Below are 26,576 nucleotides of genomic sequence, written 5' to 3'. Positions count from 1 at the left end.
AGATGGAATGAAGGGTGTCAATAATGTTCTCGATCAATTAGATACCAAAGACTTGGAGGATCTGAAACATTTGCAAGTCCAAAACAATGTTGATATAACATATCTCACCATGGCAGCCGCACCAGCCCTTTTATCAAAAAAAAAAAAAAAACATATCTCACCATGAGGGTACGTTCCTTGCTTTCATTTTTATGAGTTTTCTATGATTATGGTGTGTGTATATATATATATCTTATTTATCTCTAGTTACATTCTTTTTTTTTTTTTTGGCGATTAAACATCAAGAGGTGTTATTGAAACACAAAAAGATTACACTGAGACAACAGCCTCCCAAAGGAAGCAACAACCAACAACGAGGCTCAAAAAAGCCCAAACTAAGAACAAAACAAACAAACAACAGCCACCAACAAACTGCAACCACCGACAAGAAGGACGAAGCAACCGAGCCACGGCAAAGAAGTCAGCAACCAAATCCAACCATGTCGAACGCGCAGGAGTGAGACCCATTCCGAATTTGATGCACCAAGCCATCAGATTTCCAAGGATCAAAGCCAACACCATCTCCACCACATCAAACCAAATCTGCCAAGAACAAAGTAACCAGATAAACAACCGGATAAACCGGATGGAAGGATCGGGTGAGATCCGGTAAGGGATCAAAGAAACAGGCACCACAGGGTACACAGGATCTTGTAGCATCACCCAGTGCGATATGAGGTATCTAGTTACATTCTTTACTCTCTCTTTTTTGTGGGTCTTCGCACAAGTCAAGAGATTGCAAGCTATCATTTTCCGCTGATTCAATTTGATTCATTGTAAGCTTTTAATTTTATAAGTAAATTAAAAAGTAGATTCTTCTTTTCACATTCTTTCTAGAAAAGGACATTGTTCGTAAAGATTGTTATTTATTTTTTGAATTTTATAATATTAATTCATATTCATAGTTGAGTGTACTAAACTTGAGACTTTGACCAAAAAAGGGTACTAAACTTGAGATTATACTATATCCTTTTGAATATTAGAGTATATATATGTTGCAATATACAAAGAAATTGAAGAGAGTCTGAAAGCACAATCTTGAGGCGGTTGTAAATTACTTTCTTTTTCACAAAAAAGGTGAATTGTATACTGTTTCTTAAGTACAGAGAAACAAATGTATATTGTCATTTCTTGAACATGAATTGTGCACTACAGGTTCTGTTGTGTAACTTAACAAGCTTCACTGTCCACCAATGTGATGGTTCAAGTTTCTTAATGTCACCTCCTATGGCAAGAAGTTTGGTGCAACTCAAACATCTTGTGATATCGGAATGTCAAATCATGGAAGAGATAGTATCGATAAAAGCATATGGAGAAAAAAAAACAAGGAAAACATGTTTCCTAAGTTAGAGAAATTGCAGCTAAGTGATCTTCCTTATCTTGCTAGATTCTGCTAAGGAAGTTATGGTGAATTTGCATCTTTAAAGACATTGCAGTTAGAGAAGTGTACTAAGTTGGAGACTTTCATCTCTAATCGTGAGACAATTGCACCATACTGTTGAGGAATGTTGACATTGAGTGTGCCTTGTCAAACTAGGATTAGTTCTGTAGTTATAATAGGAGAGATTTCCTACTCCGAGTTAGAATAGGAATCATTGTACTCCAATATCACTACTACACAAAGTGAATCAGACGACACGTAACAGACGACATACGACATTTTGGTGTCGTCTGAGTTAGTCAGACGACATGTTAGTTATATTTGTTGTCTGTTCTCAAACTCAGCCAACACATTGTAATCAATTGGAATTTGGTGAAATTGACAACTTTAGGACAACACTTACTAGGACATATGTTGTCTGAGAAATCAGAAAAAAAAAAAAAAAATTTAGTTTACATTTATTTTCTAGCCAAAACACAAATCCCTATCTGCTCAATTCCCTCCCTTAGTCGTATCAAAACAAAAAACTTCCCTCCTAAGTTGAAAAAAATTAGGTCATTCTCCCTCCCTTTCACTCTCACCATCTCACCAGCCTATCGAGAGTGAAATCGATACACTCTCGCTCTCACTCTCACTCTTAGTCCCAATCTCTCTCGCTCTTGCTCTCACCTCTCACTCTCTCTCTCTCTCTCCGCCGGTCCAGCTCAAAGTCGCTACTTGGTCCGGTAGTTTACTCTCTCCGCCGCCTCAGCTCGAAGTCGATTTCAATTATCTTGAGAAGCCATCGCCGCCACCAAGATCTCTCTCACTATCGCCGCCGGTCTCGGGATCTCTCTCACTATCGCTGCCGGTGTCAGTGTCAAGAAATATAAAGAGCCTCCTTCTTCTATTGGAGATGCCTCCAATAGGGTTCGTTCTCTTCTCTCTCTCTTTCTGTTTATGCCCTGGGCTATTGTTGGTTACTTTAATCAGCGATTGATAAGCTTCCTTCTGTGTTTGTATTACTGTTGGAGCTTAAATGGTTCTGGGCTTAATTCTAGGTCATTCAATGACCAGTGGGATTTCTTGTTTAGGCGTTTTAGCTTTAGATTGGTATATTCTGTGCTAAAGCTGTTGGTTTATTTGCAAACAAACAAATAGATTAATAAAAGGGGCGATACAGTGGATGAGAAGATCAAGAAGCTTGATGTTGAACTTAATAGATACAGAGAGCATGTCAAGAAGACAAGGAGCTTTCAGCAAAAGTTGCCAAGATTGTGGGAGCGACTCCCATTGTTACAGAAGATCACACTCAGCCATCAAAATCAGCAGCAGCAAACACTTGGTAAGTTGATATAGCTGAAGTCATTTCCTTTTATTAGTCATTTGTTTTCACGTTTTTAGCAACAATTATCAATTTCTCGACTTTTACAATCTGTGAAAGCGAAAGTTTTTGTTATTTCTTTCTTTTGTTAATTGATACTTATCTGATTCAATTCTTCATGTATGTAATTTGGTTTTCTTTTGTAGTCTATGCTCTAGCTTTCCAATAGCTCCGAGAACCAAACTTTTTTGACACTCTCAGAGAGAAAGATTGGGTTGGGAACAAATAGAAAAGAGATGTTTAGTCTGCAAACATTTATCTAAACTCTAAACCCTATTTAATCGATTTCCCAATTTTAAAATTTGGGGTTTTGATTCTTTGATCTAATATAAAATTTGCAGATATGATATGCTAGAGTTTATATATGATTACCACTACATGAAATTGTTGTGGCTTTGAAACCCCCAGGCCTGAGTTTTCAGGGAGGATACCCGAGAAAGAGAAAGCTATATTAGGCTTATCGTGGACATGTTGAAAATTGTTGAAGGGATGAAGTCATTCAGTCTCCGATCAATATGCAAGTATGTACCACCCACCACTAACTAACTTTGTAGACATTATTTCATTTTATACTAAACATTCAAAGATATCAAATCTTCCTGAGTTCAGACTTTTTCTAACAAACCTTTTAGTACAACTTATTTAAGAGAATGATATTCCCATATTCAGTTGTTTGAATTTTTATCTGCTATTAGAATCATTTTAGCCTTAGTTTGAATTTTTATCTGGTATTAGAATCATTTTTCTGCTGAATTTTTGTTTCTTTAATGGTGTAGACACTTGAGATGCTGGAGAAGGAGGAGAAGCTCCTTGGCAGCGTTGTAATAAAGAAACACTACTGTTTCTATGAGTCGCATTTGTAATTGATTGGGGGTTCTTCAAAATTGAATCCTAAAGACGGTCTAGAGACGAAGGGGGAGACTCTTGGTGGATTGGGTATGTCAGTAGCTCCTAAATTTTCATGTTTTTACTCAATTGGGTTATGATCATACAATGAATGCTATGTAAATGAAGGCCCCATTAAAATAAAATACTGCATTCTTTTGTAGAAGTAAATCATACGCCTATTTCAGTGGTTGTACAATTGTGTACTTGCATTTTACGGTATAATATATGTTTTTGAAACTGTTAAAAATGGTGCTGCAGGTGTGCACTGAAAATGGAGCAAGGCCAACCAGAGGTGAGCTAGGTTTTGAGTTCTTGGTGAATAGGAGTGGGCAGCCTTATCTGATTCAGACAAATACCTTAATCAGGTTCTTTTCTTCCTTTTTCTTTTGAGTTCATTAGCATGCATCTATCTATTTGATTACCAAAAAAATTGAGCAAAACGATGAAGGAATGGGAAATTCAATTTGAATTCTTTTTCATCATAATGTATGAAATTGTAGTCTTGGTGTTGTACATTGATGAACTGTTGCACAGAGAATAATGGCTAGATATATATGTGAAGATAAATTTGGTGAGATTGTAGTCCAATACACTCTCTATTGGTAAAGGTGAAGATGTAACAGAAAGAAGACGAACATAAATAAGCATCCCAATTAAATCAAAACAGTAATGATAAAAGAGTGTAAAGCAAAGACATTATCATCTTTCTATTGGACTATTGGTTTAATTGGGTTTAATTGTGTCATTTTTCATATATTGGCATCTTTCTGCTCCTTCACATAGACAAGCATATGTTTATGTGGAACTTCTCTTTTCATTTTGTTGTTTTAAAATTGATATAAATATGGAGCTTCTGGTGATAATGGGTGTTACTAACTATATATCACTGCATTAAACTACTTTGAATCTGAGATGATATAGGAGCAGATTGCGAGCTTGGAGTTGAATTAATCAGTCTCAAGTGCACCTTCAAATATCTTTTGAACTTGGTAAAAATTGAAACCAACAAGAAGGAGACAGATTAGATTAACAATTACTTTGGATTTACTTTCTAATTTGAGTCACACACTATTTCTCCATTTACAGGTACTGCTGGTAGAAACATTCACAATCAGGAAGAATTTCCAGGTCGTACAATGACAATTATTTTAAGTGTTTCTGCAAATTTAACTCTCGATTTCTCAAATTTCTTTGTTTTGTTTTTGAGCTAGAATCGAAGGAGAAGGGCAATAATGAGCTAGGGGAATCCTTTTTTTCTTGTCTGTTTCATTTTACATCAATTATTACTTGAGGTATTCCCTGTTTTGCTGTGTTATTTCTGTTTTAAGTATATTAGGATATAGCTAGTCTCTTCAATTTCTATATGTAATCTAATTGAGATTTTTTACAGGTAAAGAAGTATTCAATTTGCCAAAACTTCAGTATCTGTAACTGTACTCATCAAGTATGTGTGAGTGATTTTCTGTATGTAATTAAACTTAAAAATATTAAAGTTTCAGTCTTTTCAACTCTTAAACAATCATAGTTTTGGTTTATGGCAATCCAAGTTTCTTTTGCTACTGAAGTTAGACTTTTAACTTGAGAATCCTAAGTATCCTATAGCGGATGTTCAGACTTTATCTACATCAGTTTGGGACATTTTAGTTATTTTGATTTTGAATTATGTTCAGTTTTTGAGGCTGTTTGTTACCTTGTGGTCATTCAGGTTTTGCAAATTTCGGGACAAAATTTTTTGGGAGATGAGAAGGGTTGGATGCCGACTATAGTGAGGGAGGGAGACGGGAAAGAAGAAGAAAAAGAGAGACAGGGAGAAGAAGAGAAGAAAGAAAAGAAGAAGGGGGAGTCGGATCGAATAAAAAGAAAGGGAACAGGGAGGAAGGAAGAGAAAAGGAAGAGAGAAGAAAGAGAAGAGAGGGAGGAGGAGAAAAGCAAAGGAATCAGGGAGAAAAAAGAAGAAGAAGAGAAAAGAGGGAGCACAGGAAAGAGAAAGAAAATAGGGAAAGAAAAACAGAAGAGAGTAGTGATCTGTTTATGATGGGTTTGGATTTCAGAAGAAGAAGAGAATGAAGATTGAGATGATTTTGGTTGTCGGCTGTACAATATAGCAATGGGTGGAGGTTTTGCCATTCGTTTTTGAATGGGTGAGGAGGAAGAACTAGTTTAAAACGGTGAGTGACTTTTATATCTGAAATTATGCTTCTTTTTTTTTAATGTTTTTTTTTTACTTTTTTTATGTTTAGACTCGTAAGAGTAAGCGATTGTTCAGTGAACCATGTTCTGATTTCTCCTAGCACTTATTTTTGGGAGTTTGGGCACTCTGCTATTATCGCTCTTGGATTTTAAAAGGTCTTGCAATTTGACTTTACCAACTAGTTTTGAAAACCATTTATCTAGTTCTTATATCTATGTCCAGTTGCCTAATTGTTTAGCGGAGAAAGTTGTTTTATTCCTTGTTTGGTACCTTATTTTGTGTTCTTTTAAATATCGAAAAATTGGTCAGGGCTAGTTGTTTTGGTATGCTGTGATATTCTGGAAGGCAAACTGTGTTTGGAAGGAAGATTTTGGGGGTTTGGTGCATGATAAAGTTTCTGAAATTTTCAAGTCTCTTGGACTTGGTTGTTCCTGCTTTTGGTTCTGCTCATGAAACTGAAAAGTTAAATTGAGGTATTTGCATGTGTGTATTTGATTGAAAAAAATTCATAGTGGAGATAGACTGCTGTTTGCCTTTACCTTCTGATTTTGGTTGCTATCGTTTTACATGTCTTTTGGTGAATATGTATATATATCATTTTGGTTGATGTTGGTTGCTTGGATTATGTCAGGAAAGTCCAAAGTGCTTGAAATTTTGGTTGCTCGAAAATTTGGTTGTTGTTGTTTTGCATGTGTTTTGGTAAATGTCATATATTTAATTTTGGTTGCTATTGGTTGCTTGGATTATGGTTATTGAAATTTTGGTTGTCATTTACTAAGTGGCATATATGTAATGCTCAAATTACAAAAAAATTTCAAGGTTGGCCAGAATACATAATGCTCAATGACAATTATAGATTCTTTTCTGCAATTTTGTCCATTACTAAGTGCAAACCCTTTTGTTTCAGTGGGAAAGAAGAGGCAAAGAAGCATATCCCAAGAAGATATGGATGTGGTTAGAAATGAGTGGACAAAGTTTGTGGTCAAGACATATATGTAAGCATTGTACTTGGTACTTGGGTACCCATATATTTTTTTAGTTCAGTTGAGACCTTGTTCTTTAGATTTGGTTGGACATGAGTTGATGCTAGTACTTTGAATTGATAATGTAAGATTTGTGAGAATGATGTATGAGAATGTGGTAAATGAAATTGGAACTTCGAATTTCATATCAGTCTATTTCCATATCAATTGGGCAAATTCGATTCCAACAACATATATAGGATTAGTAACTGTTGTAATGCAAAATATCACACAACACAAGTCCAAAAAGACATAACACATTGTCTGAGGAAAATTTAGACAACATTTTTATCTAGCAACTTGTCATCTTAAAGCTATTCAGACAACATCGGCGTCTAGCAAAGTGTGGTCTGAGGTTCATTCAAGACAACAAATTCATCAACATCAAATGTTATCTTAAATTACATTCAGACAACATTAGCATCCTCAAACTTGTTTTATAACATTAATTCAGACAACAAGAAAAATAAAATGTGTGGTCTGAAATTCATCCGGTACAACACATGCATCCAAGAGATTGTCATACGAATTGAATTTCAGACAACACCGAAATCCAGATAATTGTTATCTTAGATAAGATGCAGACAACATAAGGTAATCGGAAGTGTAGTCTGAGGTTCATGCAAGACAACACCATTTCGAGCAAATTGATATTTGTAATGCATTTGACACGACATCTGGTAATCGAAAATGCTTGTTTGATGTTTACTTCACACATCAAGTCTCGTGCAATATTGTCGTTGAAGATATTTAGGAGACAACACCAGCTTGGAAAGATTGTTGTGTTTGGTGAATTTCACTCAACACCCTTGCAGTAAGCTGTTGTTTGAGTTCATACCCGACAACAGACTACTGTCATGAATCGAAATTTGGTAAATTTAGACAACACATATTTAGATACACATGTTGTGTGAATGACCGACAATTAAAAAAGAATGTTGTCTGATGGGGGAGATCAGACAACACGCCAGTTTACAACATCTCCATTTTCATTCAGACAACAGGCTTTTGACTGTTGTCTGATTCACTTTGTGTAGTAGTGTATTATCTACTTTGTAATCCCTATATATAGGGCTCCTATAATCAATGAATATACACAACAATTCTCTCTACAATCTCATATCCTAAAACACGTTATCAGCACGAGCCCTAACCCTGAAATCAAAAATCCAAAAGCTTAAAAACCGAAAAATCCTCCACCGGTTAGTCTCACCATTAGCCTCACTATCGCTACCCCTAGCCCGTGCTAGCCTCGCTAGCCCAGCGCGCACCCCAGCGCTTTGCGCCCCTGTGCATCCTGCAGCTAGCCCTGCCAGCCAGCATCGACCACTGTCCAGCAACTCTAGGCCAGCACCGGCCACTGTCCAGCCACCACTCGGCCACACTCAGCCACGCAGCTGTATCTTCTGGCCAAGCTAAATGGAAGCAGTTCAACCATATGGATCGAACCACATTGTAGTAGCTCCTATTACTAATACTTTATATTACTTTTTTTGTACTTGTTTATTTTCATTCACTGGGTTTTGTTATTACTTCGCCCCTAATTTTATTTTTTTTATTATTAGTGAAAAATGCGTGATGGCTAAGGCTGCTACTGGGTTCCATCCATAAAAAAAAATAAAAAAAAAATAAAAAAAATAAATCACATTCACATTATCAATATACAGCACAATTATAATTACATATAGATAAAAACACTAGTTTAGCAAGCTACTACAGTACTGGTTAATTACTCGTCCATATTAAATATCACAATTCTATTATAAATTTATAATCTTAGAGATGCTACATTGTAAATAGGTTTATAGGTTAGTTTAGTCTATGTAAAAGTTTCATTCAAATATATCATTTTATAAATGCAATTAATGTGATTTCTTTATTTTTAACCGAAATTTCCATCGAAATCGAAACTTTCTCAGAAATTTCCTTAAATTTGAAGTACCGAAACCGAAACCGAAATTTGAAACCTTGGTCATATCCAACCGAGCCACCATGGTCACCAACAGCTGTCGCGGTGGCGCGTATACCACCATCAAAGAGCACGTCACCTTCGAAAAGGAGATCAAGAAGAGCAAATTCATTGCCCTCGCCGCTTCCGTCTCCGATGAACAATCCGCTCTCTCCATCCTCTCTCAGGTTAGGGATCCTTGGGCTACTCACAATTGCTGGGCATACAAGGTAAGGTTGAGTTTTGAACATATATTCAATTGCTTTTTTTCTTGCTTGGTAATTTGGTACAGTGGTTTTTTATTCATTGAATGAGAAACTTAGGTGGGAGATCAGTACCGGTCTAATGATGATGGTGAGCCATCTGAAACGACCGGGAAACCCATTCATTCTGCTATTGAGTCTTTCGGAATTGATAGAGTAATGGAGCTAGTCATTCGGTAATGAACTTTATTCATTTCCGTGATAAATGCTTGCAGTTTATTTGTTGTAGAAATATATGTACTTTGTTGTGTGATTGGTTTGTGTGTTATTATTGGGTTTTACATTGGGGGTGTGTGTTTTATAGGTATTTTGGAGGAATTAAATTGGGGACTGGAGGACTAGTCAGGGCATATGGAGGAGTAACATCAGAATGCTTGAGAGATGCCCCAACTCATCCTGTAAAATCGAAGGTACTAAATTTTCTTGCTTTGCTTTCGTGCTTTCATTTCAACTTGGGTGCCCAAAAATCTTCTATGAATTGGGTCTATTCTTGGTTGGGCTTTTTTAGTGTAATCAGATGGAGGTGTCTTTGTAACATTTACATTCTATTTGGGGTAAAAATCACAAATTGTACCTGAAATATACCTCAATCTTATCGATGATACCTGAACTTCAATTTTGATCACAACCAGTACCCGAACTTTTCCATTTCATTTTAAATGGTACCTAGAGCCATCTTCGATCACTATTCCGACTAAAAACGGCATGTGAGGCAATCATAGTGATGATCTTTGGTGATTTCAAGGGCTGCGATCATAGTGATGATCTTTTTGGTAATAGACTTGTCTTGAACTTCTTTTTTTATTCGGCTTTTTTGGCTGAAATAGTGACCGAAGGTGGCTCTAGGTACCATTTAAAATGAAATCGAAAAGTTTGGGTACTAGTTGTGATCAAAATTGAAGTTCAGGTACCATCGATAAAATAGAGGATATGTTTATGTACCATTTGTGATAATAACCCTTTTATTTGGAACTTGTCGAGTTCATTTCAAGACCTTGGGGCCAAACCTTGGTCATGTTTGGATGGATTTAGTTTCACAACACATCCATTCAGATGCGACTTGAGGCGTGCAAGGTGGGATTTCTCCATCAAAACGCCTGTGTTTTCACTGCAAGGTGCAGAGGCGTACAAAACGTATGCTTTTTCCCGTAAGGCGCAAAAAAGCACAGAAAACATGATCAAGGCGTATGCCCCGTCTGATGCTGCTGTAGATTGGAGGTTCAGAACTTCTTTCTCTCTCCTTAGTGCAGATGGAGCGAAAAAGGCAAAGTCCAGTATGTCAATACTCCAATAGACGTCGTTAAGGATCTTGGAGCTACCAGAAGGGGAGGACCAGATATACTTTCTCTCTCCACGGTGGAGAGAGAGAGGCTCTTATGACATCTCTATTTGGGGAAATCAATCAGTTCATGGACTTTTGAATTCACCTTATCCTATTATCCTATTTGATTATATGTTTATCCATTTGATTATATGTTTATAGTTAGATGCTCCATCTCTACTTAAGTACCTTTATATCCTTTGTGCATACCATTAGATGCTCCACTTATATATACATGTATGTAATGTGTATTAATTCATGATCAACAAGGCTGACCTATATATATTTGCTAGCTAGGTATGTTTTTTACCATTTACTTATATATCATAAGGCTTACGCCTTATGCCTTAGTGAGGCTCTCCCGAAAACGCCTTGATTACGCCTCAGCGTTTTAAAACATTGGTTGTTACCATGTTGATATATGTGATCATATCATGTTTTAAAACACTATGGCGTAACCCGAGACGTTTTCGAGAGAGCCTCGTTAAGGCGTAAGCCTTGCATCATAAAAGAATATACATATATTTCTATATATAACAATACTAATATAGATTGTTGTTTGGTATTCAGCCAAATTTTATAGCTGTGATTTTTGACTACAACCTAAAAGTTTTGTATAATTTTGACCTAGCCGTTCTCTGCTAGGGTTACTTTCTAGGGTTCTAGCTAGAAAGCAAGTTACAGTTTACCATGGATATGGAAATTCTAAGTTGGAATTGTCGAGGAATTTGCAATGACACCACAACTAGGGCTTTAAAGGATTTGATCTCTCAAAACCGGCCTCAATTTGTTTTCCTTTGTGAAACAAAAATAAGTCGTGCATCTGACTTTATTGCACTGCATAATGCGCTAGGTTTTGTGCACTCGGAGGCAGTTCTAAGCGACGGCCAGTCGGGGGGGGGGGGGGTGAGGGGCCTTGGAGCGTTCTGGAATGACGATGTGCGAGTTCAGGTGGGTACGAAATCTGCGCATCATATGGATATGGTTGTTCTTGGAAATCTAGGTGAACCAAATTGACGATTGACGGGCTTTTATGGCTTTTCAAAAACTGCAGATAGAGACAGGTCATGGCAGCTCCTTCCGGATCTTTCTGATCCTGACTCCTTGCCATGGGTAGTGATCGGGGATTTTAACTAGATACTCAATAATGGTGAGAAGATAGATGGCCCGGCTAGGGCTGAGGGCCAAATGGGTGGATTTCGTGAGGCACTTGGATACTGCGATCTCCTAGACCTAGGGTTTCAAGGGTCTCGTTCTCAACATGGTGGAATGCCAACACCAAACTGAGGCTAGATAGGGCAGTATGCACTCATTCGTGGTGTGATATTTTTGGTTATGCAAAACTGGTGCATCTGCCCCCTAGTGATTCTGATCACATTCAAATTCTTCTGCATGCAAGTAAGGTTCCTATTTCGCAAAGAACTCAGTTTCATAGGTTTAAGTTTGAAGCCTTTTGGCTTCAGCACCCTGAGTGTACGTGATCCATTGGTGAAAGAAGTTTGGAACACGAATGTAACTGGGATACCTATGTTCAAAATTACACAAAAGATTAAGCATACAAGAATGGCACTTGATAAGTGGCAGAAGAATGCTTTCCGAGCGCGACAGCAGAGTATGCTAGGGATTCGTACTCGTTTGGAGGAATTAATGGATGCCGAGGCTTGTGTTGTCATACAGGATGAGAAAAAAGACTTAATGAGTCGGTTGCAAACCCTTCTTTCTCAGGAGGAAGCTTTTTGGAGGCAAAGATCCAAGGTGACATGGCTAAAGGAGGGGGATAGGAATACTGGGTATTTTCACAGGAAAGCAGCTAACAGAAAGCGGAAGAATTTGATTCATGGTTTGTATGATGAGGATGGTAATTGGTGTGAGACTGACAAGGATCTGGAAAGGGTAGTGTCATCTTATTTTACTAAGATGTTTACTGCTTCTGAACTAGATTATGAGGCAATGGAGATAACTATCTCAGCTATTCATCCTTGTGTGACTCCAGTGATGAACGCACAGCTTTGTTCACCGTATTCTGGTGAGGAGATTAAGCGTGCATTATTTGAGATGTACCCAACGAAATCACCAGGTCCGGACGGTATGCCTCCATTATTTTTCTAGCACTATTGGGAGACTATTGGCGAGGAGGTCACGGCAGCAGTCCAAAGTTTCCTTCATACTGGTCAAATTCTTAAGCAAATAAACTTTTCTCATATCTGTCCAATCCCTAAAGTGAGTACTCCTGAGCACATGTCTGATCTTAGACCCATAGCTTTATGTAATGTAATTTATAAGTTGTGCTCGAAGACTATTGCTAATAGATTGAAGAGTATATTGTCTGCTTTGGTATCACCGTTCCAAAGTGCTTTCATTCTGGGAAGGTTAATTACGGATAACATTCTGGTGGCCAATGAAATGGCCCATTTTGTGCATAACAAAAGGGAAGGTGCAGAAGGCTTCATGGCGCTTAAACTGGATCTCAATAAAGCGTACGATAGAATGGAGTGGGAATTTCTACAGAGGGTAATGATTAGATTTGGTTTTGCTCAGTCTTGGATTGACATGGTAATGCAGTGTGTGACCACAGTTAGATATTCTTTTCTGGTGCGTGGTAAACCAAGAGGCATTGTGATTCCTTCACGGGGTCTACGACAAGGCGATCCCTTATCTCCTTATTTATTCTTGATTGGGGTGGAAGGTTTCTCGGCTCTACTACAACAGAAACAGCGGGATGGGTTACTTAATTTCTGGTATTGGAATTTGTAGTGATGCTCCTTCAGTTAATCACTTACTATTTGCAGATGATAGTATGCTAGATGCAAATGCAGAATTGGAAGATTGTTATCAGATTCAGGATGTGATAGAAACCTATGGGAGAGCATCAGGCCAGTTGGTGAACTTTAATAAGAGCTCGGTGGTGTTTAGTAAAAATGTTTTAGATGATATGCAGGAGGAGATCTCTAGCTTGATGGGAGTGGAGATTGTTGAGTCCCATGAGAAGTATTTAGGTCTTCCTACATATGTAGGCAGGAAAAAAACAGCAACTTTTCAATATATCAAGGACATTTTGGCGGAAAAATTGAAGAATTGGCAAGGCAAGCTCTTGAGCGGTGCTGGCAAAGATATTCTAATCCGAGTAGTGGCTCAGGCTTTACCTACTTATGCTATGAGTGTTTTTCGGCTAACTAATGGTTTATGTGAGGACTTGGAACAAATGTGTGCAAGATTTTGGTGGGGTAGTACTCTTGACAAAAGGAAAATTCATTGGAAATCTTGGGCGGCTTTATGTAATACTAAGGAGGAAGGTGGATTAGGTTTCAGAAGTTTAGCTGAATTCAACTCAGCGATGCTAGCAAAACAGGCTTGGAGAATTATTAATAATCCTTCATCTCTTATTGCTCGTTTATATGCTGCTAAGTATTTTCCTTCAAGCAGTTTTTGGACAGCTGAGTTACATGCTTCCCCCTCTTATTCATGGAGAAGCATCCTTTCTACAAGGGATTTGATTGCACAAGGCTTTTATTGGCAGATAGGTAATGGGGAGAAAGTGAGAGTTTGGTGTGATCCATGGATTCCTGGGGTTCCAGAGTTTAAACCAAAGTTGCTTTCTTCTAATGGGAATCTTAACCTCAAGGTCAGTGAGCTCTTACTTAATTCTGTTAGATGGAATGAAGCCTTAGTTCGGAATTTGTTCCCTGTTGCTGAAGCAGAAGCTATTCTACGCATTCCATTGAGCTCTAGGGTTGTTGAGGATAGATGTGTTTGGAGATTGGAACGCAATGGGAACTTTTCTGTTAAAACAGCGTATAGACTCTCCTTTGTTCATTCTTCATCTCAAATACCTTGTACCATTGCAGCTACTAGTGAGTTTTGGAATAGAATTTGGAAGAGTAGTATTCCTAATGCGGCAAAACTGCATATATGGCGGGTGTGTCAAGATATCCTGCCTTCAATGGCAAGATTGTCTTCTAAACATGTGGTTTTGGATTCCCAAATCTGTATGTTATGTGATGGTGAGATTGAGACTATATTACACCTATGTCGTAACTGCCCTTTTCCGAGGCAGGTGCTACATACTCATAGAGAGGTGCGTCAAACTTGTTTTGATGTGCAAACAGATGGAATGGAGGTGGTGGGATGGATTAACTTCTGTGCCAAACAACTTGCTATTCCAACTTTTGAGGTGTTTTTGTATCTGCTTTGGAACATTTGGAAAGAGAGGAATAAGAGGGTCTGGGAGCAGAAACGTGTCCATGCAGATGATGTGGTCTTACGTGCAAGCACTAGTTTGGCTGAGTATCGATTTCACAATGTGAAACCTGTGGTGTCTAGTTATGGAACTAGCTAGGATGATTAAATGGGTACATCCTCCTGTTGGCTTTCTTAAAGTCAATATGGATGGAGCATTTCATTCTGACTCGAAGATGGGAGCTTGGGGTTTTGTAGTCCGGGATGCTTGGGGCACGTTTGTAGCTGGTGGTGCAAAGCCGCTACAAAACCTTATCTCAGCTGAACATGCTGAAGTGTTGGCTTGTCAAGCAGCTGTGAGATTTGTGTTGGAACAGAACATGCACCCTGTTATATTGGAGACTGATTCATTACTAGTGCACAGACAGGTCTCAAGGCTTGCTGCTGCAAATACCTCTATGTTGGGCAGAGTTTATGATGATATTGGGGAGATGCTTGGAGTTTCCTCAAGTATGAGAATTGTTCATACCAGAAGAGGTGTGAATTCAGTAGCTCATCTAGTGGCAGAACATGCCAAAACACTACAGCAGGAGAGCTTTTTCTCTTCTGCACCTAGTTTTCTGATGGCTGCTTTAGCAGCTGATTCTATATATTGTAATGTAATTCTTCTTCTTTTAACAAAGGTTTTGACATCATTTTACTCAAAAAAAAAAAAAAAAAAAATTTGTAGCTGTGGACTTTATACCTGACATGTACTAGAGATTGTGTTCTTTTGATAGCTTCGATTCACTGGTACAAATGGGGTCATCCCACAACCTTTATGGCAACTATAAAAAAAATTCCATTTTTGCTTCACAGTATATCTCCTTGAAAATCTGAAAACTTCTTTAGTAATACATGCAGCAAGAATACTACACCCAAAATTCTGTATTTTCTGCTAGAAACTATTACAGACTGATGTATTCAAGACTAAAACGAACTTTCATAATGATGCTTTGATGGCTTTCAGTGATGCTGTTTGTAATCCATACAGTAACGTACATCAATCACAGTCACAGCCATAAAAAAGATCGTCTAATATAATAGTAAGCAAAATAGAAACATAACGTAAACATGCACATTGAAGTAAGAAGCTAAGCCCCTACCATTTCTAAGATATTCAGGAGGAGTATAGGCGTGATTAGTACTGTAACTTTTTCCATTTTTTCATCAACCCAGAACATGCAGAACCACCATTGATAGTTCTATATTATATAGGAAACCTAGAAAGGAATGATTTTTCATTGGTTTACTTTAAGAATGACTCTTACAGGATAATATTGATTGTAATTGTGATGATAGAGTCCCTGATTTGTTGGGATTTGAATCATTTGATGATCCCTGAAACGTTTGACAAGAAGAAGAAGAAGAAGAAAAGAAAACAAAAAAAAAAAACCCTTTGCGCGTACGCCTATAGCATGTTTTCGACGCCTTTGTACGCCTTCAGCGCCATGCCATCGAATCTGAGGCAATAAAGATGGCCAAACACGCCTTTTGAGCGCTTTTTAATTCCTTGATTGTATCCATGTTCTTTGTAGGTAAGAATGGGTGTAGAGGTTCCATTTGATCTTATCGGCATTCTATATCATCAGGTGAGCTGGTTCAGATGCAGGACAGTGACTCTCCCTTTTGCTTTGATATGATCAACTTTTGTTAATTGTTGTCCCTGTTTTGTGAAATGATGTTTGCAGCTACAATCTTTTCAAGTTGAAGACATCGAACAAGATTATGAGACCGGTAGAGATGGTATCACCATGGTTACCTTTCAAGTTGATTTTGACCGTGTTGAGAAATTAGAGGATGCTATCAAAAACAACTGTAGCCGGGAGTTGGTGTTGTATGCAAATTTCATGACAAAGCATTTTGAGACCGGAACATTCAATTTTCTAGCCCTGCTTGGAAGCAATCATATGCGACTGGTATTGCCAAAGATGTGTAGGAGTTACTGGAACATCCATAGCTCGTTCAGGGTTAATCACTTAATCTAGTTGGGATTGACTATTAACTTGTTCTTGAAATTAAGGTGCTCATTCACCTGAATGTTGCATATAGTACAGTCTCCATTTGTATATGAAAAGAAATATACTTGTTGCTTACTGTATGGGCTTCGGTTAAGTTTGAATATTTTGAGCTGAGCTATTTTTTTTGGCTGTCCCATACATTCTTTTCTTGAAGTAGAAGTTTTGTTACTGTTCATTTCCCCTAGCTGTTTAATACAGACATGGATTTCATTTAGAATTGCCCGTTGTCAAGCTTTATGGCATGTGTTTTAGGTTGTGTACGTATATCTTGCTTCCTGGTTTAATGGCCATCGGATTACATGCTTATAAAACGAAGGCTAACATATCTCCGGTATCATACTTCGTGAATCATGTATCTTCTGGCTCACTGATATTACCAGCTCTTAATTGATAGCAAGTTCTTCTTATGGACTAATTTGTTCTAATTATGAATGTTTGCACTTTGAAACAGAAAAGAATAAAGGGGAAGGGGCAGTCAGATGAACGCAATAACAATACACTATTAGTAATCATAATACAACAAGAAAAGTAACAAATACTACAGCAGACACGAGAAAATCCCTGAAACACAAACGGAAAAAATAAAAAATCGTGAAAACTAACATCCTCAGAGCACGACTAACATAAGTGATATGCATAAACTAGTAAGCCACCATCAAGCACAAGAACCATATCTATCCAAATACTCTTCCACACATATAGAATGACGGTGATCATATGATATGGTCACTACTCACTAGTCAAGTATTCAGTTTGATGGGGGTGGAGAGAGGAACGGAATAGATGGAATTGCTGATGGAATAGTGGGGATTGTTGTTGGAAGTGTGGGCAGTGAGTTGGCTGGCAATGGAGGTAGAGTAGTTGGCAAAGGTGTTGTAGGCAATGCTGATTTCGGCAATGATGGGATTGATGGCAATGGCGGCAATGTGGCCTTTGGCAGAGTCAGGGTAGTTGGAAATGAAGGCAAAGGGTTTGAGGGCAGAGGTGGAAATGTGGCCTTGGGCAGTGTTGGTAGTGAGCTGGCTGGCAATGGAGGTAGTGTCGCGGGCAAGGGGGTCGGCACAGTAGGCAATGCTGATTTTGGCAAAGATGGGATTACAGGTGGGGTGGTAGGCGGTGTAGGCAACGGGGTGGATGGCAATGGTGGCAAGGTGGCTTTTGGAAGAGTTGGGGTAGTTGGAAGTGTAGGCAGGGGGTTTGAGGGCATTGGTGGCAATGTGGCCTTGGGCAGTGTTGGTACCGAGGGCAACGGGGGCAGGGTGGCCTTAGGCAGTGTTGGTGCCGAGGGTAGTGGAGGCAATGCAGTCTTGGGTAGAGAGGGAATTGTGGGTAGTACTGGCAATGCTGGTGGAGGAGCCGCTGCTGTGTCCAAGAGGTGGCGAGCTGCTTGGCTCTTATGGGTACTTGACAGTAGCAACATCATGGCCAAAGACAGAACGAAGAAAAGCTTAGAAGAAGTCATGTTTGAGTTTAAAGGAGCTGCCAAGGCAAATCTCATCAGAAAAGAAATGTTGTTTCTTGTGATGATGAGATGACAATACTGCATTGGTTTTTATAGGAAAATATGTCAAAGATTTTGCAAGAGTTTGATGAGTTGTGGTTGCAGGAAGAGCGAGAAAGCAGTTGTTCGCTCACCTCCCTAACTTCATTGTTTTTCTAAAGTCAAACCAATACTAACCCAAAAGGAGGGCTTAAAGTCGCCTAAGCCACAACTATCCGTTTCCAAAATGGTTTAGTTATTAATACATAGGAATAACACTGGCTGCATTTACGCGTGTATATACCATTAATTTAACCATTTGGTATCAGATAACATTTTTTGGTCTAAGGTATCAGAATCCATCATCTAATAGAGACTTGTGTGGTATTTGGTAAAAGGAAGATATCATAAATAATTACATATAGGAACACAGGAGTGACAGGACTTCACACTTTTAAGACTTGTGTGGTATGACTTTACAGAGGAGACCACCATTGTACTCTTGTACTCCATTATTCAGGAAATAATGATAATTAACATAGCAAAACCAAACTCCAGAACCAATAATCCATACTTCAAGTCTGCATCCATAAATAGACCTCAAAATAACGAAAGAATGAGAATTTATCAGATATATCAAGTACCTAGCCAAAAGCAAAAATTTAAACTTTTAAAGCATCCAACACAAACAGGTATTGAACAAGTGAGGCCCAATGTCAAAATAGTGAATCCCTTTGAAATCCCAGTTCACCTTCGGAATTTCGTCAATGGTCTCTGCCACTTTCTCAATCCCTTCCCACATTCAAAAAGAGAGAATTAACAAGATTAGAAAAGAAGACAACCCCTTTGCTGTGAGAACGCAGTAGAAACGTACCTGAGGAGTTGACAATGATGTGGCAAGAGTGGTTGGCCACCCAAACAATGGTACCCCTAACATCGTCTATGGCTATGGATATAGTTCATCGTCTGTTCATCTTCTACTGTTTTAGATCTTAACAGTGGGAGAGAAAAAGAAAGACGTCAAAATCTCACGTTTAGAAGCCGGATTTCTGATAGGGTTTGATATTTATACCAAGCACTCTAGAATCCTTCACAATCCATCATCTAGAATCCTTGAAAGTCATTGGAGTTTTGAATATCATCAGATTTATAAAGACTTTTTAAAATCTGAATTGAATACCTATAGACTTTTAAAATCTAAAACAATCTAATAGACTCTTGATAGAATACACCCCCCGAAGATCAACATTTGATAGTAAAAACTTATAGTTTTTGAGGCAAGAAAAATAAGATTATAAAGAAAAGCCTCTGGAGCAACCAGAGTTTACAACATCAAATAATAAGGCTTTAGAGACCTGTGCAGGCACTCTATTAAGCTAGCTCAAGGCATCGTTACAATTGTGACCTAAATTTACTGAGGCATCCGCCACAAAATTTGCTTCCCTAAGAACATGACGAAAAGAGATAGAGTCAAAAGTAGAAGCTAGACATCGAATATCTTCCACCAATTTACATCTCAAGGGGGGGTGAGTGACTCCATTGACCGCATCAATAACAATTTTTGAATCTCCCTCCACTTCCAAGCTGGTGAAACCTTTTTCTTTTGCGCAAACCAAACTGTCCCTTAAAGCCCTTGCTTCGGACACAGGAACAGAACCATGTCCTGTGTTCTTGGCAGCTGCATATATAGTAAAAACTTATAGTTGGTCCAAATTCCCCAATGAACGATAACCAATTGCACCGAATGAAAAAAGTTTTGAAAAATTTAATCTTGTCCCGAGTGGGATGTATAATCGGATCTCAATGATTGTTGTTGATGTTTCTAAGTATTCATATTGACCAAGTTTTGCATGGATGACCTCCACACCTGAACGTTGGATAATTTTATCATTGGTCATGAAAAGTTAGATATTTGGATGATTGATTTGTCATGAGGTTGAGATCATCACATTTGTATGGGGGTCATGATAGATCGATGTAACTATTGGATGACCGGCCAGTAGCACATTTGTATGGATGAAAATAATGAAGTATATGTTGAATACTTTGGGGCGTCTACGAAATGCCCTGCGTTATTCATCAAAACTAAAGTTGTTTAACAATTTTTATTTTTTCTTATAGTCGAGATGCGTGAAGAAACTGACATATGTCATGAATTAATATTTGTGTTGGGCAACTGTATGTGTAGGATAAGATCACGAGACGAGGTTCTCATTCTAGACATTGTCTATAATTTTTTTTTTTTTTTTTTTTTTTTGATCAAGAAGAAACTTCATTAATAATGAATTGGTTACAACGAATTTTGGGCAACATTCCTTACACAGAAATGACCACTAGACTTCACACTGGAACTCTATAATGACTGACTGAAGGAGCCAAAGAGGCTCCGACTAAAAGAAAACTTGCACAACAACTAAACGGCAAAGACAACATGCGCAGAAGCAGTGAATCCTTGACACTCAACTTTGTCAACACAGACTCGCCACCCAGAATCCACTTGACCTGCCTTTGATCGACCAAGCCTACACTCGTTGTGACTTCGAACCCGACCAAAATGAATTGCTGGACCGTTAGACCTGAGACTAAAGGAAACCCAACACCGTCACCTCCCGAATGTCAACACTGTCAATCCACAACTGCTCCAAATCGCCATCGCCTCCGACCCGAAACCATACAGGAACGACCCACTAGAAGGCCAAGGATGATTGTCTAAGCCATAGCTAGACTTTTTCGTCGCCACTGCTGACCCAACTCCAGAACAGGAACGACCCTCTAGACGGCGAAAGAGAAGATTGTCTCTACCGCAACCTGCAGTGCGCCCGACCCAACAACTAAAACCTAACCCAAAAACAAAACTCAAAGAAAACCATGACTACAACCTTAACTCGAGAGACCTGACATAGATAACCAAAAACTAAAGGTAAAAAAATAGACTAAACACCGAAGAAAACAAGCAGAAGCCCAAGTCAGCAAAGAAAGTGAGCAGCCCATCCATCTCGGCCCAAATCAGTAGCTGCACCACTACTCTGTCCCCATACCCACCGCACCACCACCAATGCCGGACCTCCACCACCATCGTGCCACCACCGCAATCCGCCATGGATCGGCACTGAGCTCCAAAGCCAAAACGCAGCCACCAATCGACCCAGATCCAACCCGGCTACCCAAATCGATCCCATCCCACCGCCCTACCTCACCCGCCGAAGCAGCCACCTCCTTTAACCAAGAGAAACGGAGAAAGACTTCCCCCGATCTCAACCACCGAGTTTCAGACCTGCCCAAGAAACGGAGAAACCGTCCGGCCGCACCGAGCATCAGATCCTCAACTGTCATGGCGTCGACCCCAAAACAATCCCTAGATCGGAGCTCTGCATCCGGATCCGAGTTGGACCTCCCAGCGCCGCCATCACCTCTACTCATCCATCGAACCCGACCCGCCCATCACCACAACTCAGCCCCGTCACCGATCCGACTCCGATCCCAGCCCAAACCGACTCCGATCCCCTTACACAACCCCGACCCAGCCATTCCTTCCAACCGAGAATGATGATCCCATCCTGACCCCAACTTCCCAGCCTGAGACAAGCCTACGATCTCCCATCCGGTCGCGCAGCTCGTACACCGACTAGGCCAGACGCCATCGCCAGCGCCGAGGCGCAGCCGGACAGGACCGAGTGACACCAACGGCGTTCTCTAGGGTTTGGTAACTTTTTGGTCGAGAGTCTTTTTTTTCTTGATGACATTTTAACTGTAAGTTTGATTGTCTATGATTATGGGAATAGAAAAATTGATTTAAATTTTTCTTGTTCTCATTGTGTTCGTTTGGCTTTGTCCTCGAGTATTGCTACTTTTTTTTTTTTTTTTTAAATGGGGCTGGTGCGGCTGCCCTCAAGCCTTGATTAATGAAATTGCAGAATACAGGGGGGGGACGTAGAGCCTGAACCCCAGATTACAATAAGCATAAAGAGAACATCCTGAAATAATACCAAGACTCTCCACAAAATCTATGTACTCTGACAAGCACCAATTAGCAAAGAGTGCACGAATGGCTACTCTATTTGCTTTGAGATAGCGGTGACATACCGGAAAGATAACTCTATAACGAAGAAGCATCATTGCAAATAGCACAGCTTTCCCACTATGTTGTCGCACATAAATAAATCCGGCAACACTCAATTTCATCCTGCCACTAGGAGGTTGCGTCCATTTGATCAAGCAAATAGCTCGCAGCCTCGCTAGGCCAGACAAGGCACACTGAGTGTGCATACCAGGACAAAGCCCACGTCGCCCTACCGAAATATGATTGGGTCTTATTGCTGGCATAAAGCCACGTCTTACTAATTGTAAAAAACAACAAATAGAAAAATAAACATAATAATATGGGCCTAGAGCAGAAGCCCAGGCCCAATTACCATCTTGCCCACGCCAAAGCCCAAAGCTGCAGGAGGCAGGACGCCAGAATCTCGCCGGCAACCTCACCTTCCGACCACCGACGGCATCGCCACCGCTACCAGCTTGTCGCCGAGAGATCGCAACCCGTCTCAGTTCCCCATTACGCTGGCTAGAGGAAACGATGCACCCAAGATAGATCACAAACTGCCGAAACCAAAGCGGATCTGATTGATCCGATCTAAATGCCGATCCCAGCGCTGCTGCCTCCCAGTCGTCACCTCCCGGTGATCGCCAATCTCGCAACACCAACTCGGACTGGCCCGGCTTCGACCATCTGCGCTTCACTCTCGACAACACCGATCCCGCATCAAATCGCCGCAATCCTCCACCATCAGAACCTCCAGCCGGTCGAGACAGTGCTGCCAACCCCTAATAGCCTTCACTCCGACTAGGCAACTCACCACCGGACACTAGGTCCCCTCGGGCCCGTCCGACGACGACACCACGAGGGCGCGCCGTCGGACGGAGCATCTCTCTCAACGCGGTCTAGGTTTTCACCTCCGATATTTTTGGAACTCGTTCTTCTGAATACTTTCAAATGGCATTGTTTGAAATTTATATTTATGTAGGTAATTTCATGATGTAGGACGAGAATGGGCCTGGTTTAGCAGGAAAATTAGAAAAATAAATAAGCGGCGTGGAATTAAGAAGAGTGATTGGAAAATAGGTAATTCACGCATAATGAGGTTACTAGCTGCTGCAAATCCAAAAAAAAAAAAAAAGAGAGAAGAAACATGGAACGTTGGATATTCACAACGCCTGATTACGACGACTTCCGAACTACATGTATCATCAACGACAAGGTATGCATGGTAATAATTGACAGTGGTCTACGAGAGAACTTTGTAGCAAACAAAGTTGTGGATTATTTTCAATTACCGACAGTGAAGCTGAGTGATCCATACTGGATTCCATTTGGGGAGGATGAATATGCACAAGTAACAGAGGTTTGTAAAGTTCCTGTCTCTATGGGAAAATTTTATAAAGAAGAGATTACTTGTCATGTGATTGACATGGACGACACTAATCTGCTTTTTGGAAGACCATGGCATGAAAGTGTCAATGGTGGTTATTGCAATGACAACACATATTTATTTAGGTGGGATGCGCACAAAATTAAAATCAAGCCTAGAAGGAAAAACATCAAGAATGACCATCCTGAGATGTGAGAAAAGAAACATGAAGAAGTCACTTTGAAGATTGAAGAGAAACTTATTAAAGACAAGGAAGCTGATTCATTCATATCACATCGATATCCATGTCATGCATGCTTAATAGTGTTCAAGACCAACCCAAAGAGAAGTCAATGGCCATTCCTTTTCAAGTGGAGGAGCTTAAGTTTCAATCATGCTTATTCTAAACTTGTCTATGGTATTGGATTCATGGTGATACCTTTTAATTTCGAGAAAGCTTATCATGTTTTATTCCTGCTAATGATCGAGCTGCATTCAAGAGGAACTCGAGGTCGAGTTCTTTTCAAGTGGAGGAGACTGATGTAGGACGAGATTTTAGCCAATTTCAACAAAGAATCTCGAAAAGAAAGAAGCGTCTCTACATTAAGAAGAATGATTTTAATATTGGATATTGGTATTCAAATAGGCTTCTTAATGATGAAATTAATCATAAATTACTCTTTTGGATATATCGGGATTCTTGAACAAAATCTTGGTTGAGAGATTGCATAATATTCTTTAGTATCTAGGATTCTATTTCTGATTTTTATTTAATGAGGTTTAATTAGGTTTTCTAGTTTTAGTCTATAATAAATTATTCTTTTTGTTTTCTAGTTGTATTAGGTTTATGTTATGTGCCCTATATATAAGGCACCTCTTAGATTGTAATTTTCATTCAAGTTATCAATAAAAAACCAAATATTAGAGAAGTTTCTCTATGTTTCTTACGGCTGTGCCCGTAATTGCTAGTGGATTCTAGCTCATCTCATATGACTTTCGACGCTTGACGGAGCCTCTTACTATCGTGTTCACGCTTCCCGCATCATTTTAGATTACACAAATCCACTTACATTCCCTTTGTAGTCGATCATAAGGTAATTAATAGAGTATTTAATAAATACTCACCTAACAATGACCATATACTGGTTTGTAGTTTAGAAGATTATAATTCAAAAATTATTATTTCAAGAGCTGGTTTGTAGTTTGAGTTCATGTTTCATGATTGAATGTGAGACGAATTATCATTCTTGCATTACATGTTATTGCGCTACTTCCTTATGCATGTTACTTAGGTATTGTCTTCTTATTGTCTTATTGTCAATAGCAAACTATTTTCGGATTGATAGGCAATAATTATGATCACACTTTCATTTTTGCTAAGCACGCGGATGAAACCTAGCTCGATCTCGTAGTATTTGAAACACAATAACAAGCACTAAAATAAGTGGAAGTAGTGATACATTAATAAGAACAAAGAATACCATAACAATGCTTCTAATGCTTCTAATGCTTTCCAGAGCTAGGAGAGTTAGGGATAGGGCTAGTTTTCTTTCTTTTTCTCCTGTTTAGGCCTTCTTGGCCTCCTTTGTAACCAAAAAAAAAAAAAAAAAGTTTAAGTACTTAATTACTAGTATTGGTTCTGGTGAAACCCAAAGAGCAAAACGCACAAAATCATAAAAAGAAACAAAAAAAGAATACCATAACAATTTAAGTACTTAATTACTAGTATTGGTTCTGGTGAAACCCAAAGAGCAAAACGCACAAAATCATAAAAAGAAACTCTAACAAGTAATACACAGACTAATGAGCCACCAGGAATCACAAGAATATATATCAGAAAAATGTTCAACACATCCAAGAACTACAACATATGCAGGATCGATCACATTCATCTTTTTTTATATATTTTTTTAGATATCAAGTGGTTCAGTTTGATGGGGGTGGAGAGAGGAACGGAGTCGAAGGAATTGCGGATGGAGTTTTGGGGATTGTTGGCGGGAGTGTAGGCAGTGAGTTGGCCGGCAATGGAGGTAGTGTAGTTGGCAAGGGTGTTGTAGGCAATGCTGATTTCGGAAAAGATGGTATTGATGGCAATGGCGGCAATGTGGCCTTTGGCAGAGTTGGGGCAGTCGGAAGTGAAGGCAAGGGGTTTGAGGGCAGGGGTGGCAATGTGGCCTTGGGTAGTGTTGGTAGTGAGCTGGCTGGCAATGGAGGTAGTGTCGCGGGCAAGGGGGTTGTCGGCACAGTAGGCAATGCTGATTTTGGCAAAGATGGGATTACAGGTGGGGTGATAGGCGGTGTAGGCAACGGGGTAGATGGCAATGGTGGCAAAGTGGCTTTTGGAAGAGTTGGGGTAGTTGGAAGTGTAGGTAAGGGATTTGAGGGCAATGGTGGTAATGTGGCCTTGGGCAGTGTTGGTATCGAGGGCAACGGGGGCAGGGTGGCCTTGGGCAGTGTCGGTGCCGAGGGTAGTGGAGGCAATGCCGTCTTGGGCAGAGAGGGAATCGCGGGCACTACTGGCAGTGCTGGTGGAGGAGCTGCTGCTGTGTCCAAGAGGTGGCGAGCTGCTTGGTTCATTTGGGTGCTCGAGAACGACAAGACTGCGACCAAAGATAGAACGAAGAACTGCTTGGGAAGAGTCATCATTGAAATTAATGGAGCTGCCAAGGCAAATATGATCTATAAAAATGGTGTTTCTTGTTATGAGAAGACAGTACTTCATTGGTTTTTATAGGGAAGATATGTCAAAAGATTCTGCATGAGTTTGATCAGTTGTGGTTGGAGGAAGAGCGAGAAAGCACCAATTAGCTCACCTCCCTAACTTTATTGTTTCTAAAGTCACACCAATACTAACCCAAAAGAATGGCTTCAACTCGCATAAGCCACAACTCATTTCAGTCATCTATATTCCTAAATGCTATTCACACGAGAGATGTAAAATGTCATTCTGCCAATTATATATGTTATAAATACTTAATTAGGCATGACTAAGACTCGATGAGTTGCAATATTGTATGCACCATGTAAAATTTCATTATT

General features: G+C 39.5%; 2 protein-coding genes and 1 long non-coding RNA gene across 7 annotated transcripts; all 3 read left to right on the top strand.

Annotated features, from left to right (window-relative positions):
- The first annotated feature begins 1,183 nt into the window (after positions 1-1,183).
- Positions 1,184-7,035, top strand: LOC133723291 (uncharacterized). 5 transcript variants are annotated; one of them, XR_009852926.1, is made up of 10 exons: positions 1,184-2,329; positions 2,561-2,744; positions 3,125-3,304; positions 3,560-3,719; positions 3,930-4,036; positions 4,593-4,660; positions 4,758-4,963; positions 5,062-5,115; positions 5,377-5,839; positions 6,770-7,035. It is a non-coding gene; the product is annotated as an uncharacterized LOC133723291 (long non-coding RNA). The 5 variants fall into 5 exon arrangements; XR_009852927.1 differs by having other exon boundaries at positions 1,185-2,329; positions 3,192-3,304; positions 5,062-5,121; XR_009852925.1 differs by having other exon boundaries at positions 1,186-2,329; positions 3,206-3,304.
- Positions 7,036-8,876: 1,841 nt separating this feature from the next.
- Positions 8,877-16,705, top strand: LOC133723742 (uncharacterized). The gene is made up of 6 exons (XM_062150640.1): positions 8,877-9,062; positions 9,156-9,271; positions 9,400-9,505; positions 16,170-16,223; positions 16,323-16,550; positions 16,655-16,705. The coding sequence occupies exons 1-6, from the start codon at positions 8,877-8,879 to the stop codon at positions 16,703-16,705; spliced, it is 741 nt and encodes a 246-aa protein (XP_062006624.1).
- A 230-nt stretch (positions 16,706-16,935) lies between these two features.
- Positions 16,936-26,271, top strand: LOC133723643 (uncharacterized). Its single transcript, XM_062150557.1, has 4 exons — positions 16,936-16,983; positions 17,104-17,157; positions 17,393-18,172; positions 25,468-26,271. The coding sequence occupies exons 1-4, from the start codon at positions 16,936-16,938 to the stop codon at positions 26,269-26,271; spliced, it is 1,686 nt and encodes a 561-aa protein (XP_062006541.1).
- Positions 26,272-26,576: the final 305 nt, after the last annotated feature.

This window comes from Rosa rugosa, chromosome 1, assembly GCF_958449725.1.
Source record: "Rosa rugosa chromosome 1, drRosRugo1.1, whole genome shotgun sequence".
Lineage (NCBI taxonomy): Eukaryota > Viridiplantae > Streptophyta > Magnoliopsida > Rosales > Rosaceae > Rosa > Rosa rugosa.
This window is presented reverse-complemented; position numbering and strand designations above follow the sequence as displayed.

Coding starts and splice junctions, on each gene's coding strand:
- LOC133723742 (XM_062150640.1), top strand. CDS start 8,877: ATGGTCACCAACAGCTGTCGCGGTGGCGCGTATACCACCATCAAAGAG. Junction 16,224..16,322: donor TCGGCATTCTATATCATCAG/GTGAGCTGGTTC, acceptor TGATGTTTGCAG/CTACAATCTTTTCAAGTTGA. Junction 16,551..16,654: donor GAAGCAATCATATGCGACTG/GTATTGCCAAAG, acceptor CTTGAAATTAAG/GTGCTCATTCACCTGAATGT.
- LOC133723643 (XM_062150557.1), top strand. CDS start 16,936: ATGGCCATCGGATTACATGCTTATAAAACGAAGGCTAACATATCTCCG. Junction 17,158..17,392: donor GCAATAACAATACACTATTA/GTAATCATAATA, acceptor ACTACTCACTAG/TCAAGTATTCAGTTTGATGG. Junction 18,173..25,467: donor GAAAAGAAATGTTGTTTCTT/GTGATGATGAGA, acceptor CAAGTGGTTCAG/TTTGATGGGGGTGGAGAGAG.